Source organism: Pseudophryne corroboree, chromosome 1 (assembly GCF_028390025.1).
Source record: "Pseudophryne corroboree isolate aPseCor3 chromosome 1, aPseCor3.hap2, whole genome shotgun sequence".
Taxonomy (NCBI): Eukaryota; Metazoa; Chordata; class Amphibia; order Anura; family Myobatrachidae; genus Pseudophryne; species Pseudophryne corroboree.
Window position 1 is genome coordinate 916,778,472 of NC_086444.1, and position 16,394 is coordinate 916,794,865.

General features: G+C 47.0%; 1 protein-coding gene across 6 annotated transcripts in view; it reads right to left on the reverse strand.

Annotated features, from left to right (window-relative positions):
- LOC134917759 (WD repeat-containing protein 49-like) overlaps positions 1–16,394 on the reverse strand; it is a 201,136-nt gene that overhangs the window by 38,314 nt on the left and 146,428 nt on the right. For 5 of the 6 annotated variants that reach the window (XM_063920311.1, XM_063920312.1, XM_063920317.1 and 2 more), the window contains 5 exons: positions 12,902–12,964; positions 12,005–12,076; positions 11,429–11,591; positions 10,263–10,352; positions 10,103–10,161 (listed from right to left, as the gene is read on the reverse strand). In XM_063920311.1, the coding sequence (XP_063776381.1) occupies positions 10,103–10,161; positions 10,263–10,352; positions 11,429–11,591; positions 12,005–12,076; positions 12,902–12,964 (447 nt within the window). The remainder of the gene's footprint in view (positions 1–10,102; positions 10,162–10,262; positions 10,353–11,428; positions 11,592–12,004; positions 12,077–12,901; positions 12,965–16,394) is intronic. The other variant, XM_063920313.1, reaches the window with a different exon arrangement.

A 16,394-nucleotide genomic window follows, 5' to 3' on the forward strand; every position in this document is an offset into this window, starting at 1 on the left:
ACAGGGAAGGAATTTCCAGGGCCTGTGGTCAAGCCTGGAAACGTCTCTTCATATAAACATTCTGGAACTAAGGGCCATTTACAATGCCCTAAGTCAAGCAAAACCTCTGCTTCAGGGTCAGGCGGTGTTGATCCAATCGGACAACATCACGTCAGTCGCCCACGTAAACAGACAGGGCGGCACGAGAAGCAGGAGGGCAATGGCAGAAGCTGCAAGGATTCTTCGCTGGGCGGAAAATCATGTGATAGCACTGTCAGCAGTATTCATTCCGGGAGTGGACAACTGGGAAGCAGACTTCCTCAGCAGACACGACCTTCACCCGGGAGAGTGGGGACTTCACCCAGAAGTCTTCCACCTAATTGTAAACCGTTGGGAAAAACCAAAAGGTGGACATGATGGCGTCCCGCCTCAACAAAAAACTGGACAGATATTGCGCCAGGTCAAGGGACCCTCAGGCAATAGCAGTGGACGCTCTGGTAACGCCGTGGGTGTACCAGTCAGTGTATGTGTTCCCTCCTCTGCCTCTCATACCAAAAGTACTGAGAATCATAAGAAGGAGAGGAGTAAGAACTATACTCGTGGTTCCGGATTGGCCAAGACGGACTTGGTACCCGGAACTTCAAGAGATGCTCACGGACGAACCGTGGCCTCTACCTCTAAGAAAGGACCTGCTACTGCAGGAGCCTTGTCTGTTCCAAGACTTACCGCGGCTGCGTTTGACGGCATGGCGGTTGAACGCCGGATCCTGAGGGAAAAAGGCATTCCAGAAGAAGTCATCCCTACTCTGGTCAAAGCCAGGAAGGACGTAACCGCAAAACATTATCACCGCATTTGGCGTAAATATGTTGCGTGGTGTGAGGCCAAGAAGGCCCCTACAGAGGAATTTCAACTGGGTCGTTTCCTTCATTTCCTGCAAACAGGACTGTCTATGGGCCTAAAATTAGGGTCCATTAAGGTTCAAATTTCGGCCCTGTCGATTTTCTTCCAGAAAGAACTGGCTTCAGTACCTGAAGTTCAGACATTTGTAAAAGGGGTCCTGCACATACAGCCTCCTTTTGTGCCTCCAGTGGCACCTTGGGATCTCAATGTGGTGTTGAGTTTTCTAAAGTCACATTGGTTTGAACCACTTTCCACTGTGGACTTAAAATATCTCACATGGAAGGTGTCGATGCTGTTAGCCTTGGCTTCAGCCAGGCGTGTGTCAAAATTGGCGGCTTTATCATATAAAAGCCCTTACTTAATTTTTCATTCTGACAGGGCGGAATTGAGGACTCGTCCTCAATTTCTACCTAAGGTGGTTTCTGCATTTCACATGAACCAACCTATTGTGGTACCTGCGGCTACCAGGGATTTAGAGGACTCTAAGTTGCTTGACGTTGTCAGGGCCTTGAAAATATATGTTTCCAGGACGGCTGGAGTCAGAAAATCTGACTCGCTGTTTATCCTGTATGCACCCAACAAGCTGGGTGCTCCTGCTTCTAAGCAGACGATTGCTCGTTGGATTTGTAGTACAATTCAGCTTGCACATTCTGTGGCAGGATTGCCACAGCCAAAATCAGTAAAAGCCCATTCCACAAGGAAAGTGGGCTCATCTTGGGCGGCTGCCCGAGGGGTCTCGGCTTTACAACTTTGCCGAGCAGCTACTTGGTCAGGGGAAAACACGTTTGCTAAATTCTACAAATTTGATACCCTGGCTGAGGAGGACCTGGAGTTCTCTCATTCGGTGCTGCAGAGTCATCCGCACTCTCCCGCCCGTTTGGGAGCTTTGGTATAATCCCCATGGTCCTTTCAGGAACCCCAGCATCCACTAGGACGATAGAGAAAATAAGAATTTACTTACCGATAATTCTATTTCTCGGAGTCCGTAGTGGATGCTGGGCGCCCATCCCAAGTGCGGATTATCTGCAATACTTGTACATAGTTACAAAAATCGGGTTATTATTGTTGTGAGCCATCTTTTCAGAGGCTCCGCTGTTATCATACTGTTAACTGGGTTCAGATCACAGGTTGTACAGTGTGATTGGTGTGGCTGGTATGAGTCTTACCCGGGATTCAAAATCCTTCCTTATTGTGTACGCTCGTCCGGGCACAGTATCCTAACTGAGGCTTGGAGGAGGGTCATAGGGGGAGGAGCCAGTGCACACCACCTGATCCTAAAGCTTTACTTTTTGTGCCATGTCTCCTGCGGAGCCGCTATTCCCCATGGTCCTTTCAGGAACCCCAGCATCCACTACGGACTCCGAGAAATAGAATTATCGGTAAGTAAATTCTTATTTTTTATACATTATGGATCCCAATTATCAAGCTGAAAGTCCCATTAGCATGCATTGCATATGTCAAGTATGGATGGCTGAGTCTGATGATCTAAAGTCTTACTTTGCTGAAGTGACAGTGCCTAATAATGGCAGTGTGTCTATGCCTGGTCATACAGTTTAAGCTGTAATGTCCATTCTTACTAAATACTGTGGGGCTGATGCAACGCTGGTAGCAAGTCGGTTTTGCAGATGGATTTTGTGTATTTTCATATTGTGCATGACCTGTAGCTGAGCTACACAGCTAGAGGAGATGCTGAATGATATACAACTCAACAGGCCCGGATTTCCCACAAGGCAACGTAGGTGCCCGGCGGGTCCCACTTAATCTTGCCCATTTATGATCCATCACAAGGGCTGACATCTACTTAAATGTTTTACAGAGGATCTGTAATTGTGCTCAGACCTATTACTGGCACTGAGCTCTGTACTATGCCTCTGCAGAACGTTCCCAGAGAAGCGCAGTGCGATCACTGCGTGATGTCATGACACCATGAGATAACGCAGCTGGATGTCGTCTGGTAAATAAACTCTCCTCACAACTGCCATTTGGAGAGTTTTCAGGATGGGTGTACCTCATGTATAGTCACCAATCTCTTGTCCCGCTTTGCCTGTAAGCTCAGTGTATGGCTCCCCCAGAATGAGCATCGGGAGCTTTTACTAACTTCCCCCTTGTGTCTGCTTTCCCACATTACCCCAGAAGCTGTCAAAATGAATTACTCATGTTATTGGGTATATACTATAATGTGTTATCTCTGTTGGTATAATGTACTCCAAATCTATATAACATGATGAGTATCCTTCTGTGATTCATTTTTAGTAGGAAACATTTTGGTGTAAAAATAAGAATTTACTCACCGGTAATTCTATTTCTCGTAGTCCGTAGTGGATGCTGGGAACTCCGTAAGGACCATGTGGAATAGACGGGCTCCGCAGGAGACTGGGCACTCTAAGAAAGAATTAGGACTACTGGTGTGCACTGGCTCCTCCCTCTATGCCCCTCCACCAGACCTCAGTTAGGGAAACTGTGCCCGGAAGAGCTGACACAACAAGGAAAGGATTTGGAATCCCGGGTAAGACTCATACCAGCCACACCAATCACACCGTACAACTCGTGATAACTATACCCAGTTAACAGTATGAATAACAACTGAGCCTCACTGAACAGATGGCTCAGAACAATAACCCTTTAGTTAGGCAATAACTATATACAAGTATTGCAGACAATCCGCACTTGGGATGGGCGCCCAGCATCCACTACGGACTACGAGAAATAGAATTACCGGTGAGTAAATTCTTATTTTCTCTGACGTCCTAGTGGATGCTGGGAACTCCGTAAGGACCATGGGGATTATACCAAAGCTCCCAAACGGGCGGGAGAGTGCGGATGACTCTGCAGCACCGAATGAGCAAACTCAAGGTCCTCCTCAGCCAGGGTATCAAACTTGTAGAATTTTGCAAACGTGTTTGATCCCGACCAGGTAGCAGCTCGGCAAAGTTGTAAAGCCGAGACCCCCCGGGCAGCCGCCCAAGAAGAGCCCACCTTCCTCGTGGAATGGGCCTTCACAGATTTAGGATGCGGCAGTCCAGACGCAGAATGTGCAAGTTGAATCGTGGAGCAGATCCAGCGAGCAATAGTCTGCTTAGAAGCAGGAGCACCCAGCTTGTTAGGTGCATGCAGGATAAACAGTGAGTCAGTCTTTCTGACTCTAGCCATCCTGGAAACATAGATTTTCAGGGTCCGGACTACATCCAGCAACTTGGAGGCCTCCAAGTCCCCAGTAGCCGCAGGCACCACAATAGGTTGGTTCAAATGAAACGCTGATACCACCTTAGGGAGGAATTGGGGACGCGTCCTCAATTCTGCTCTGTCCATATGGAAGATCAGATAGGGGCTTTTACAGGACAAAGCCGCCAATTCTGACACCCGCCTAGCCGAAGCCAAGGCCAAAAGCATGACCACTTTCCACGTGAGATATTTTAATTCCACGGTCTGAAGTGGCTCAAACCAATGTGATTTTAGGAAATCCAACACAACGTTGAGATCCCAAGGTGCCACCGGGGGCACAAAAGGGGGCTGAATGTGCAGCACTCCCTTAACAAACGTCTGAACTTCAGGCAGTGAAGCCAGTTCTTTTTGAAAGAAAATAGACAGGGCCGAAATCTGGACTTTAATGGAACCCAATTTTAGGCCCATAGTCACTCCTGACTGTAGGAAGTGCAGAAAACGACCCAGCTGAAATTCTTCTGTGGGGGCCTTCATAGCCTCACACCAAGCAACATATTTTCGCCATATGTGGTGATAATGCTTTGCTGTCACATCTTTCCTAGCTTTTATCAGCGTAGGAATGACTTCAACCGGAATGCCCTTTTTCCATCAGGATCCGGCGTTCAACCGCCATGCCGTCAAACGCCATGTAGCAGGTCCTGTCTGAGAGGCAGAGGCCAAGGGTCCTCTGAGATCATTTCTTGCAGTTCCGGGGACCAAGTCCGTCTTGGCCAATCCGGAACGATGAGTATAGTTCTTACTCCTCTCTTTCTTATTATCCTCAGCACCTTTGGTATGAGAGGAAGAGGAGGGAACACATAAACCGACTGGTACACCCACGGTGTCACTAGAGCGTCCACAGCTATTGCCTGAGGGTCCCTTGACCTGGCGCAATATCTTTTTAGCTTTTTGTTTAGGCGGGACGCCATCATATCCACCTGTGGCCTTTCCTAACGGTTTACAATCAGTTGGAAGACTTCTGGATGAAGTCCCCACTCTCCCGGGTGGAGGTCGTGCCTGCTGAGGAAGTCTGCTTCCCAGTTGTCGACTCCCGGAATAAACACTGCTGACAGTGCTATCACGTGATTTTCCGCCCATCGGAGAATCCTTGTGGCTTCTGCCATCGCCATCCTGCTTCTTGTGCCGCCCTGTCGGTTTACATGGGCGACCGCCGTGATGTTGTCTGACTGAATCAGCACCGGCTGGTTTTGAAGCAGGGGACTTGCCTGACGCCATCATGTCCACCTGTGGCCTTTCCCAACGGTTTACAATCAGTTGGAAGACTTCTGGATGAAGTCCCCACTCTCCCGGGTGGAGGTCGTGCCTGCTGAGGAAGTCTGCTTCCCAGTTGTCGACTCCCGGAATAAACACTGCTGACAGTGCTATCACGTGATTTTCCGCCCATCGGAGAATCCTTGTGGCTTCTGCCATCGCCATCCTGCTTCTTGTGCCGCCCTGTCGGTTTACATGGGCGACCGCCGTGATGTTGTCTGACTTAGGGCATTGTAAATGGCCCTTAGTTCCAGAATATTTATGTGTAGGGAAGCCTCCTGACTCGACCATTGTCCTTGGAAGTTTCTTCCCTGAGTGACTGCCCCCCAACCTCGGAGGCTTGCATCCGTGGTCACCAGGACCCAGTCCTGTATGCCGAATCTGCGGCCCTCTAGAAGATGAGCACTCTGCAGCCACCACAGCAGAGACACCCTGGCCCTCGGGGACAGGGTGATCAGCCGATACTGAAGATGCGATCCGGACCACTTGTCTAACAGATCCCACTGAAAGATCCTTGCATGGAATCTGCCGAATGGAATTGCCTCGTAAGAAGCTACCATCTTTCCCAGGACTCGCGTGCAGTGATGCACCGACACCTGTTTTGGTTTCAGGAGGTCTCTGACCAGAGATGACAACTCCTTGGCCTTCTCCGGGAGAAACACCTTCTTCTGTTCTGTGTCCAGAATCATACCCAGGAACAGCAGACGCGTCGTAGGAACCAGCTGCGACTTTGGAATATTCAGAATCCAGCCGTGCTGTTGTAGCACTTCCTGAGATAGTGCTACTCCGACCAACAACTGCTCCCTGGACCTCGCCTTTATAAGGAGATCGTCCAAGTATGGGATAATTATAACTCCCTTCTTTCAAAGGAGTATCATCATTTCGGCCATTACTTTGGTAAATACCCTCGGTGCCGTGGACAGACCAAACGGCAACGTCTGGAATTGGTAATGGCAGTCTTGTACCACAAAACGGAGGAACACCTGGTGAAGTGGGTAAATGGGGACATGCAGGTAAGCATCCTTGATGTCCAGTGATACCATGTAATCCCCCTCTTCCAGGCTTGCAATAACCGCCCTGAGTGATTCCATTTTGAACTTGAACCTCCTTATATAAGTGTTCAAGGATTTCAAATTTAGAATGGGTCACACCGAACCGTCTGGTTTCGGTACCACAAACATTGTGGAATAGTAACCCCGTCCCTGTTGAAGGAGGGGAACTTTTATTATCACCTGCTGGAGGTACAGCTTGTGAATTGCCGCCAGCACTACCTCCCTGTCCGGGGGAGTGGCTGGCAAGGCAGATTTGAGGTAACGGCGAGGGGGAGACGTCTCGAATTCCAGCTTGTATCCCTGAGATACCACTTGTAGAACCCCGGGATCCACCTGTGAGCGAACCCACCGGTCGCTGAAGTTCCGGAGACGGGCCCCCACCGCACCTGGCTCCACCAGTGGAGCCCCAGCGTCATGCGGTGGATTTAGTGGAAGCAGGGGAGGATTTTTGTTCTTGGGAACTGGCTGTATGGTGCAGCTTTTTCCCTCTACCCCTGCCTCTGGGCAGAAAGGACGCGCCTTTAACCCGCTTGCCTTTCTGGGGCCGAAAGGACTGTACCTGATAATACGGTGCTTTCTTAGGCTGTGAGGGAACCTGAGGTAAAAATGTCGACTTCCCAGCTGTTGCTGTGGAAACGAGGTCCGAGAGACCATCCCCAAACAATTCCTCACCCTTGTAAGGCAAAACCTCCATGTGCCTTTTAGAATCCGCATCACCTGTCCACTGCCGAGTCCATAATACTCTCCTGGCAGAGATGGACATTGCATTTATTCTAGATGCCAGCCGGCAAATATCCCTCTGTGCATCTCTCATAGATAAGACTACGTCTTTAATATGCTCTATGGTTAGCAATATAGTGTCCCTGTCAAGGGAATCAATGTTATCAGACAGGGAATCAGACCACGCTGCTGCAGCACTGCACATCCATGCTGAAGCAATAGCAGGTCTCAGTATAGTACCTGAGTGTCTATATACAGACTTCAGGATAGCCTCCTGCTTTCTATCCGCAGGCTCCTTTAAGGCGGCCGTATCCTGAGACGGCAGTGCCACCTTTTTTGACAAGCGTGTGAGCGCTTTATCCACCCTCAGGGATGTCTCCCAGCGTAACCTGTCCTCTGGCGGGAAAGGGTACGCCATCAGTAACTTTTTAGAAATCACTAGTTTTTTATCGGGGGAAGCCCACGCTTCTTCACACACTTCATTCAACTCATCTGATGGGGGAAAACCACTGGTTGCTTTTTCTCCCCAAACATAATACCCTTTTTAGTGGTACCTGGGTTAATGTCAGAAATGTGCAACACATTTTTTATTGCCGTAATCATGCAACGGATGCCCCTTGTGGATTGTGTATATGTCTCATCCTCGTCGACACTGGAGTCAGACTCCATGTCGACATCTGTGTCTGCCATCTGAGGTAGCGGGCGGTTTTGAGCCCCTGATGGCCTTTGAGACGCCTGGGCAGGCACTGGCTGAGAAGCCGGCTGTCCCACGGCTGTTACGTCATCCAGCCTTTTATGTAAGGAGTTGACCCTGTCGGTTAATACCTTCCACATATCCATCCACTCTGGTGTCATCAAACATGTCGACACAGCCGTACCGACACACCGCACACACACACAGGGAATGCTCTGACTGAGGACAGGACCCCACAAAGTCCTTTGGGGGAGACAGAGAGAGAGTATGCCAGCACACACCACAGCGCTATATAAACAGGGATTTACACTACACAAAGTGATTTTCCCTATAGCAGCTATAATACACAGTTTTGCGCCTAAATTTAGTGCACCCCCTCTCTTTTTTACCCTATTGAGCCTGGAAACTGCAGGGGAGAGCCTGGGGAGCGTCCTTCCAGCGGAGCTGTGAAGAGAAAATGGCGCCAGTGTGCTGAGGGAGATAGCCCCGCCCCTTTTTCGGCGGGCTTCTCCCGCTCTTTATATTAATATTATGGCAGGGGATTTTTACACATATATAGTTTATTAGACTATATTATGTGTTTTTTTGCCATTTTAAGGTAATCTAATTGCAGCCCAGGGCGCCCCCCCCCCCCCCCCCCCCCCCAGCGCCCTGCACCCATCAGTGACCGGAGTATGTGGGGTGCATGGGGAGCAATGGCGCACAGCTGCAGTGCTGTGCGCTACCTTAATGAAGACCGGAGTCTTCAGCCGCCGATTTCCAGGACGTTCTTCTTGCTTCTGGCTCTGCAAGGGGGACGGCGGCGCGGCTCCGGGACCGGACGACCGAGGCTGGGCCTGTGTTCGATCCCTCTGGAGCTAATGGTGTCCAGTAGCCTAGAAGCCCAAGCTAGCTGCAAGCAGGTAGGTTCGCTTCTCTCCCCTAAGTCCCTCGTAGCAGTGAGTCTGTTGCCAGCAGATCTCACTGAAAATAAAAAACCTAATAAATACTTTCTTTTCTAGGAGCTCAGGAGAGCCCCTAGTGTGCAACCAGCTCGAGCCGGGCGCAGATTCTAACTGAGGTCTGGAGGAGGGGCATAGAGGGAGGAGCCAGTGCACACCAGTAGTCCTAATTCTTTCTTAGAGTGCCCAGTCTCCTGCGGAGCCCGTCTATTCCCCATGGTCCTTACGGAGTTCCCAGCATCCACTAGGACTTCAGAGAAATAATGGGCATCTTTGCTGCTATATTGCAAGTGGCACCACTACTGGTGTAATAAAAAGGGATACACAGCCAATATAATATGATGTGCTCCCTAGGCAGTGTATTATGATGGGCGCCTTTATAGGTATTATTTGTAGGTTTCCTGTCTGGGGCCAGTGGGTTTTTTTTTCCCCTATAAGAGGCCAATGTGGTGTTTTCTTCCTGTCGAGGGCCAGTGTTTTATTTACTCCTATCAGGGGGAGGGGGGTGGGGTGGGGGGGCACTGTGTTTTATGTTTTTTTCTATTGAGGCTAATGTGTTTTATTGTTTTCAGTAATATAAGGCAGTCCTGTCCATTCCCCACCTACTGCAAAAAATAAATTCTATAGAGTATTTATAAAAAAAAAAAGGGGGGGGGGGGTGGTGGAAAGACACAAACCAGTATCTTGCTTATGGCCCCATGAGATCTAAATCCAGCTCTGCAACTCAGACGCGGCTGAGGGGGGCATATTGGGACATTTGCACATAGGCTAAGGGGTATATTCAATTCCTGTAGGAAACTGCCGTCTTGTCGGAGAACACGTGGATTGTCAGAATCCACTTATTTTGTCGGAAGCGCGGCCAAACTCAACAGATTTTAGCCCCATTTCTGACAATGTCAATCAGACTTTAAAAAAGGTCGGGTTGCCATTGTCGGAATGGCCAAAACCTGCCGAGTTTGGCCGAGTCATTGAATACTGACCTGTCGGATCCTTTCCGTCAGAAAGGATCGGACAGGAATTGAGTATAAGTGTAGCAAGGGTGAGATGAGTGTATAATGACTGAATTGTGGTCTACGGGTTGTGCATATGTGTAAATATGCCTGTTTTCAGATATATCTCAGGGCCAGGTCTGGTGACTGTGCACACTGATAATGATGATGGCTATGTAAGTAAGTGCAGAGATTGGTGTGGTCCAAACACAGAAAAAAGTACATTATATGCATTTATCTACATGTGAATATGAGTGTAATTACAGACAACTTGTGTTCAGCCCCAGAGAGACTAAAGGTGGGTACACACTGATAGATATATCTGCAGATCAATGGATCATATAAGATACTTACACCAGCAAACCTTCTGAAGACTCTGCCTCCGCCCTCAATGTTCCAGAAAGTAATATTGCCTAAGGAAATAAGACCATATTTGCCTTTCTCGATCAGCAAGAATAAAACAATGGGACCGCGGTCCGCACGCATACTGGTGGTTTTTTAAGCCAGGACTCACCGCTTGGGCCACTGGAAATTAAAACAGCAGATTCATTTATTCTTTTAATCCTGGAGGAAATGAATACCACTTTGCTGATAAGGAAATCACCTACACAAGGAGGGAAAAACATAGCTGTAATAAAACACTTTAGTAATTGCCAAACTGTATATTATATATTAATTATAAATTTACTAAGGTGGGAGTTTTTTTAGAACTGGTAATGTTGCCCATAGCAACCAATCAGATTCTACTTCACATTTATACAGCTGCTTCTAGAAGATAATAGATAGAATCTTATTGGCTGCTATGGGGAACATCACCAGTTCTAAAAAAACAACAACTCCCACCTTGGTAAATTTATCCCAGTGAGCGTTCTTTATCCTCAGAAGCCAGTTTTTGGGTTTGTTTGTTTTTTGTTTTTTTGTTTTTTTTTTGGGGGGGGGGGGAGGGGGGGTGTATATTTTATTACTATATTTAGATGTATCTTCCTAAAGATAAAAACTATCAGGAAAAAAATACTGTATCACTTTTCAGAGTACTTGTATTGATCATTCTACCTAGCTTTTTGACAATGATGTCCAAATCTGGTCCAGGCAGGATAGGACATGTGTTACTACTAGTCGTGTTGGTGTGGAACAATATCTTTATTACCAACCTATTGTGTTCTGCCAACTAATAAACCTATTAGTATTAGATTTTAATGGCCCTATTTTTGTCACTCTCTGACATAATTAGCCATCAATAGACCAACATAAAAAAAAATAAGAAAGTCCAAGAGCCAAAAGCTAAGGCTCCCACCTACAACTCCAGACTGCTATGGGGAAAGACACAAGTATATCCTATGCTAGGGAATTACTGTGTTGCACCAGAGAGGGCAGATAAAGAAGGCAAATAACTGTAGCACTCTCCAGTCTAAAGATCAGAAGATCGATCAGCTCTCATCTGTTTTCAGCTGGGACATGGAATTGCTATTGGGTTAGGAGGGCTTAGGCCACCTTTAGCTGGGTTGCCAACTTATCCATCTAAGGTGAGATGATCTGTAGTCATACTGTATAAATCATAATGGCCCTACTGTCCAACTATAGTGACATGGACATTTGAGTTTATATTTTGAAAAGGCAGAAAAAAAGTAAAAAACCATAGCACCAGGACATCAAGGCAGCAATACTGTCATCTCAACGCACCCGTTCCACTGTCCAGTTCTTCTCCCTCAGAAGGTGTAAGATGACAGAACACGGCACCGGACAAAAGACTCCACACAAGGACTTCACCATGGCAATTCGTAAAAGCCACAAGATTGGAAGTGGCTGAAGCCAGGCAGAATTTCCCTTTTTCATGTTCATTTCTCTGAATATTAAAAATATTAGAAATATTAAAATGTGATCTATGAAATCTACACTATTTTGAAATGGGAGTCGTTGGGTGTGTCATCCGACTTCCTTGCTTCATTGTAGCGTGTGGACGGAGAAGGGACATCTTGTGTACTTAGCATGGGGCTGGTTTATGTCTAATAATGGCTGCAGATGTTTTATGAGTAGGCAGAATAGGCTTCCATATGCATATGCAAGACTGCTTACAAGCATAAACTGTTAAGCAGCACGCCACGGCTGTATGGAAAAGCATCCATTTTTTCATGTACTTCTCAGAAAGAACACTCCTAATAGGACCCAGAAAATGTGAAGAGGCACAGAATAGGCGCCAGATCAAAAGAAATATTTAATCAAATGAAGGGCAGGCAACGTGTTTTTTTTTTTTTTTACCATATTCCTAGAGCTAGTTCTTGTGTTCTGCGAGAAGATGAATGTCACAGAGATCTGTAGCAGGGTTGTTACCTCAGAATATATAGTAGAAAAGAGGAATGGATTAATGTCCAAATCCCAATCTAAAGTCATGCATGCTGGAAATATGGAAATATATAATATAATTAGTAGTAATGCAACACCAACAACAGTGATAGAGGCCTCAAAAAGTTTTAATTTCATAAGACAGAAGCTGTGGTAAAAGAGAATAGTATAATAGTAAAGTAGAATAGAGTCTTGTACCTGCGCACTGAGCTTTGGCCGTTAGTGTGTGCACGAGCTGCTGCACTTTGAAGTGATCAAACCTGTACAAGCACTGTATAATGCACTTTCTACTACAGTCCCTCCTGCTGCTTTTACATATTTTTCCACAGCCGCTGTGTATAAAGACACAGCAGCTGCGCAATACCATTCATTTAGTCTAAGTCTAACTTTGAAGTAAACATTATATACTGTAAGGCAGGCTCGGACTGGCCCACAGGGGTACAGGGGAAACTACCGGTAGGCCCCCCTGCCTGGGGGGCCCTCCTCCTCTAGGGATCAGGTTCTAGACTGCACTTGAATTATATATTATACATATGTTACCTTATACTGCACAGGATTATGATGTATTCTCTACAGTATATTGCTGTCATTAATCTGGCACATTATCATGCATGCACTAACATTAATTACTATATAAATTATCAAGGAGTCCAGACCAGATACTCTATAATTGTTAGCCAAACCTTTGTGGTGGCTGGCCACACCCCCTTTGGAGGCTAGCCACACCTCTAATCATGGGCCCCTACCACTGCATACCCCCGGTGGGCCCTTCAGGCTCCAGTCCGACACTGCTGTAAGGCACAATTCACTTACTATAATGTTGCTCCAAGTGCATTGTGGGTGCTCACTGTCTGATATCATTGCACTGTGTTGATCCTGTCAGGTAAAAAAAAAATAATAATAATTTTAGACAGAACTCTAATACACTACAAAATGACAGGTATGAGACATAGATACAAAATCAACCCAGTTTTACCTTGTAAATGATTGCCGCATTCATTAAACATACAGGCAATCTCAGCCGAAATCCCGGACCTCTGCAAACTCGGCCCACATTTCTCCCCATATACACAATGCAATATCGGCGGCACTCCAGTAAATAAATCCACGGTCACAGCAGGTATGTTTGGAATATACCACCTGTGACAGTGGATCTATACACTCGAGTGCCACTGATATTGCATTGTTGGACTTCTGACCTGTAGTACATAGGGATGGTACTGGGGATCTTAGTTTTCATTAGCGTATTACTATATACAGTATATAACAGGGACGTGCAGTCAGTGGAGGCAGCAGTGACGTGCGGTGAGGTAAATGCCTGGGGAGGCACTGGCTAAACTGAGCAGCAGCACATGTATATAAACAGCGATGGGGAAGTTATTTCCCGTTACAGCCAGAGGTGACATGTGACATGTGTTATACTAGGGGCCTTATTCAGCATTTGTTGCAGTTTTGCTAAAATAGCAAAACTGCAACTGCTATCACTTCAATGCTGGGGGCCGCCCAGCACAGGTCAAGGCCACCCAACATGCTATTGGCGGGCACCGATGTGATCACAATTCAATTGTGAAGAATGCAACTCTGAATAAGTGAAGCCACCCTGCCTCCACATGGCTGCAAATGCTCTACGAGCTGAACTTGCAGCAGCTCCCAAATCCTCTGCCGTTCCCCCGGAATCAGTGCCTGACTTGTACAGGAGCTGTAAAAAAAAACCCTGTGCAATAAATATTAAACCATGACAGAATGACAGCACTATTTGTGGAATTAATGGGAAAAAAAGGCCATCATCCTAAAGTATTATATTAATCCACATAAATAAAAAACCTAAGAAAGTCTTTTTCCAGCAAAGCTCTGTAGAGCTCCACTAGTGTGCATCCAGTCTCCTGGGCACATTTTCTAAACTGAGGTCTGGAGGAGAGGCATAGAGGCAGGAGCCAGTTCACACTGTTGAATAGTCTTAAAGTGCCGAAGGCTCCTGCGGAACCGTCTATACCCCATGGTACTAAAATGGACCCCAGCATCCTCTAGGACGTAAGAGAAAACAGCTCAGAATAGGCTGTTCAATTTGATATATTTTTAATGAATAAACATGCAACTAGATAACAGTGTAAAAATAGGATTTTAATTACCTACCTACCAGTAAATACTTTTTCTCGTAGTCCGTAGAGGATACTGGGGTCCACATTAGTACCATGGGGTATAGACAGGTCCACTAGGAGCCATGAGCACTTTAAGAATTTGATAGTGCGGGCTAGCTCCTCCCTCTATGCCCCTCTTACCAGACTCGGTCTAGGAAACTGTGCCTGAGGAGACGGACATACTTTGAGAGAAGGAAAGAAAAGATAGAGGTGAGATTCTGAACCAGCACACACAAACTAGAGGAAAGCCAAGCTAACCAAACTTTAAACCAGGGACAGCAACCGCCGAGCCAACAATACTTAACCAAGTAACAGCGGAGGAATAAACAAAGCCCAGTATCCTCTATGGACTACGAGAAAAAGATTTACCAGTAGGTAATTAAAATCCTATTTTCTCTTACGTCCTAGAGGATACTGGGGTCCACATTAGTACCATGGGGATGTAGCAAAGCTCCCAAACCGGGTGGGAGAGTGCTGAGGTTCCTGCAGAACTGATTGAGGACCTTCAGATTGGTCAGAGGCCAAAGTATCGAACTTGTAGAACTTAGCAAACATGTTCGAACCTGACCAAGTAGCTGCTCGGCAGAGCTGTAAAGCCGAGACACCTCGGGCATCCGCCCAGGAAGAACCCACTGAACTAGTAGAGTGGGCCATGTACAGATTTTGGACATGGCAAACCTGCCGTGGAATAAGCATGCTGGATAGTAAGCCTGATCCAGCGTGCAATTGTCTGCTGTGAAGCAGGACACCCAATTTTATTGGGATCTTAGAGAACAAACAGCGAGTCAGATTTTCTGTGACGAGCTGTTCGCTTCACATAGATCTTCAAAGCCCTCACAACATCCAAGGACTTTGAAGTAGCAGAGGTAACCACCGGAACCACAATAGGTTGGTTGATATGAAATGCAGACACCACCTTTGGAAGAAATTGCTGACGAGTTCTGAGTTCAGCTCTAGCTTCATGAAAAATCAAATAGGGGCTTTTGTGAGATAACGCCCCCAGCTCCAACACACGCCTTGCAGAAGCCAAGGCCAACAGTGTGACGGCCTTCCACGTAAGAAACTTGACGTCAACGTCCTGTAAAGGCTCAAACCATTCCAATTGCAGGAACTGCAACACCACGTTGAGATCCCAAGGTGCCATAGGAGGCACAAAGGGGGTTGGATGTGCAGAATCCCCTTCAAAAATGTCTGAACCTCAGGGAGAGAAGCCAATTGTTTCTGGAAGAAAATGGATAAGGCCGAAATCTGGACTTTTATGGAGCCCAAATGTAGGCCCACATCCACACCTGACTTCAGAAAAAGGAGAAAACGTCCCAGTTAAAATTCCACCACAGGAAATTTCCTGTTCTCTTTCCAAATAAGGTGGTAATGTTTAGACGTTACCCTCTTTCTGGCTTGGATCAGGGTTGGAATAACCCTATTCGGGATCCCTTTCCGGGCTAGAATTTGATGCTCAACCTCCATGCCGTCAAACTCAGCTGTGGTAAGTCTTGATAGACGAACGGCCCCTGTTGTAGTAGGTCCTCGCGAAGAGGGAGAGGCCACGGGGCCTCTAGGAGCATCACCAGTAGATCCGCGTACAAGGCCCTTCTTGGCCAATCTGGAGAAATTAGAATTGCTTGAATCTTTTCCATTTTTATTCTTTTGAGAATTTTTGGGATCAATGGAAATGGTGGAAACACGTACACAATCTGGTAGACCCATGGGGTCACCAGAGTGTCCACCACCACTGCTTGTGGGTCTCTCAACCTGGAACAACACCGCTTAAGCTTCTTGTTGAGATGAGAGGCCATTATGTCGATTTGTGGCATTCCCCACCGACGTGTCCAGCACCCGAACACCTCCGGGTGATGACCCCACTCTCCTGGGTGGAGGTCGTGTCTGCTGAGGAAGACTGCTTCCCAGTTGTCTACTCCCGGGATGAAGATTGCCTCTTTCCACCCAGAGGAGAATCCTTGTCACCTCTGACATTGCTGCTCTGCTCTTCGTTCCTCCCTGTCTGTTTATGAACGTTACCGCCGTCACATTGTCCGACTGAACCTGAATGGTGTGATCTTGAAGAAGATGTGATGCCTGTAGAAGGGCATTGTATATGGCCCTTAGTTCCAAAATGTTGACTGGAAGGATGGTTTCCTTACTTGACCATTTTCCTTGGAATTGTTCCC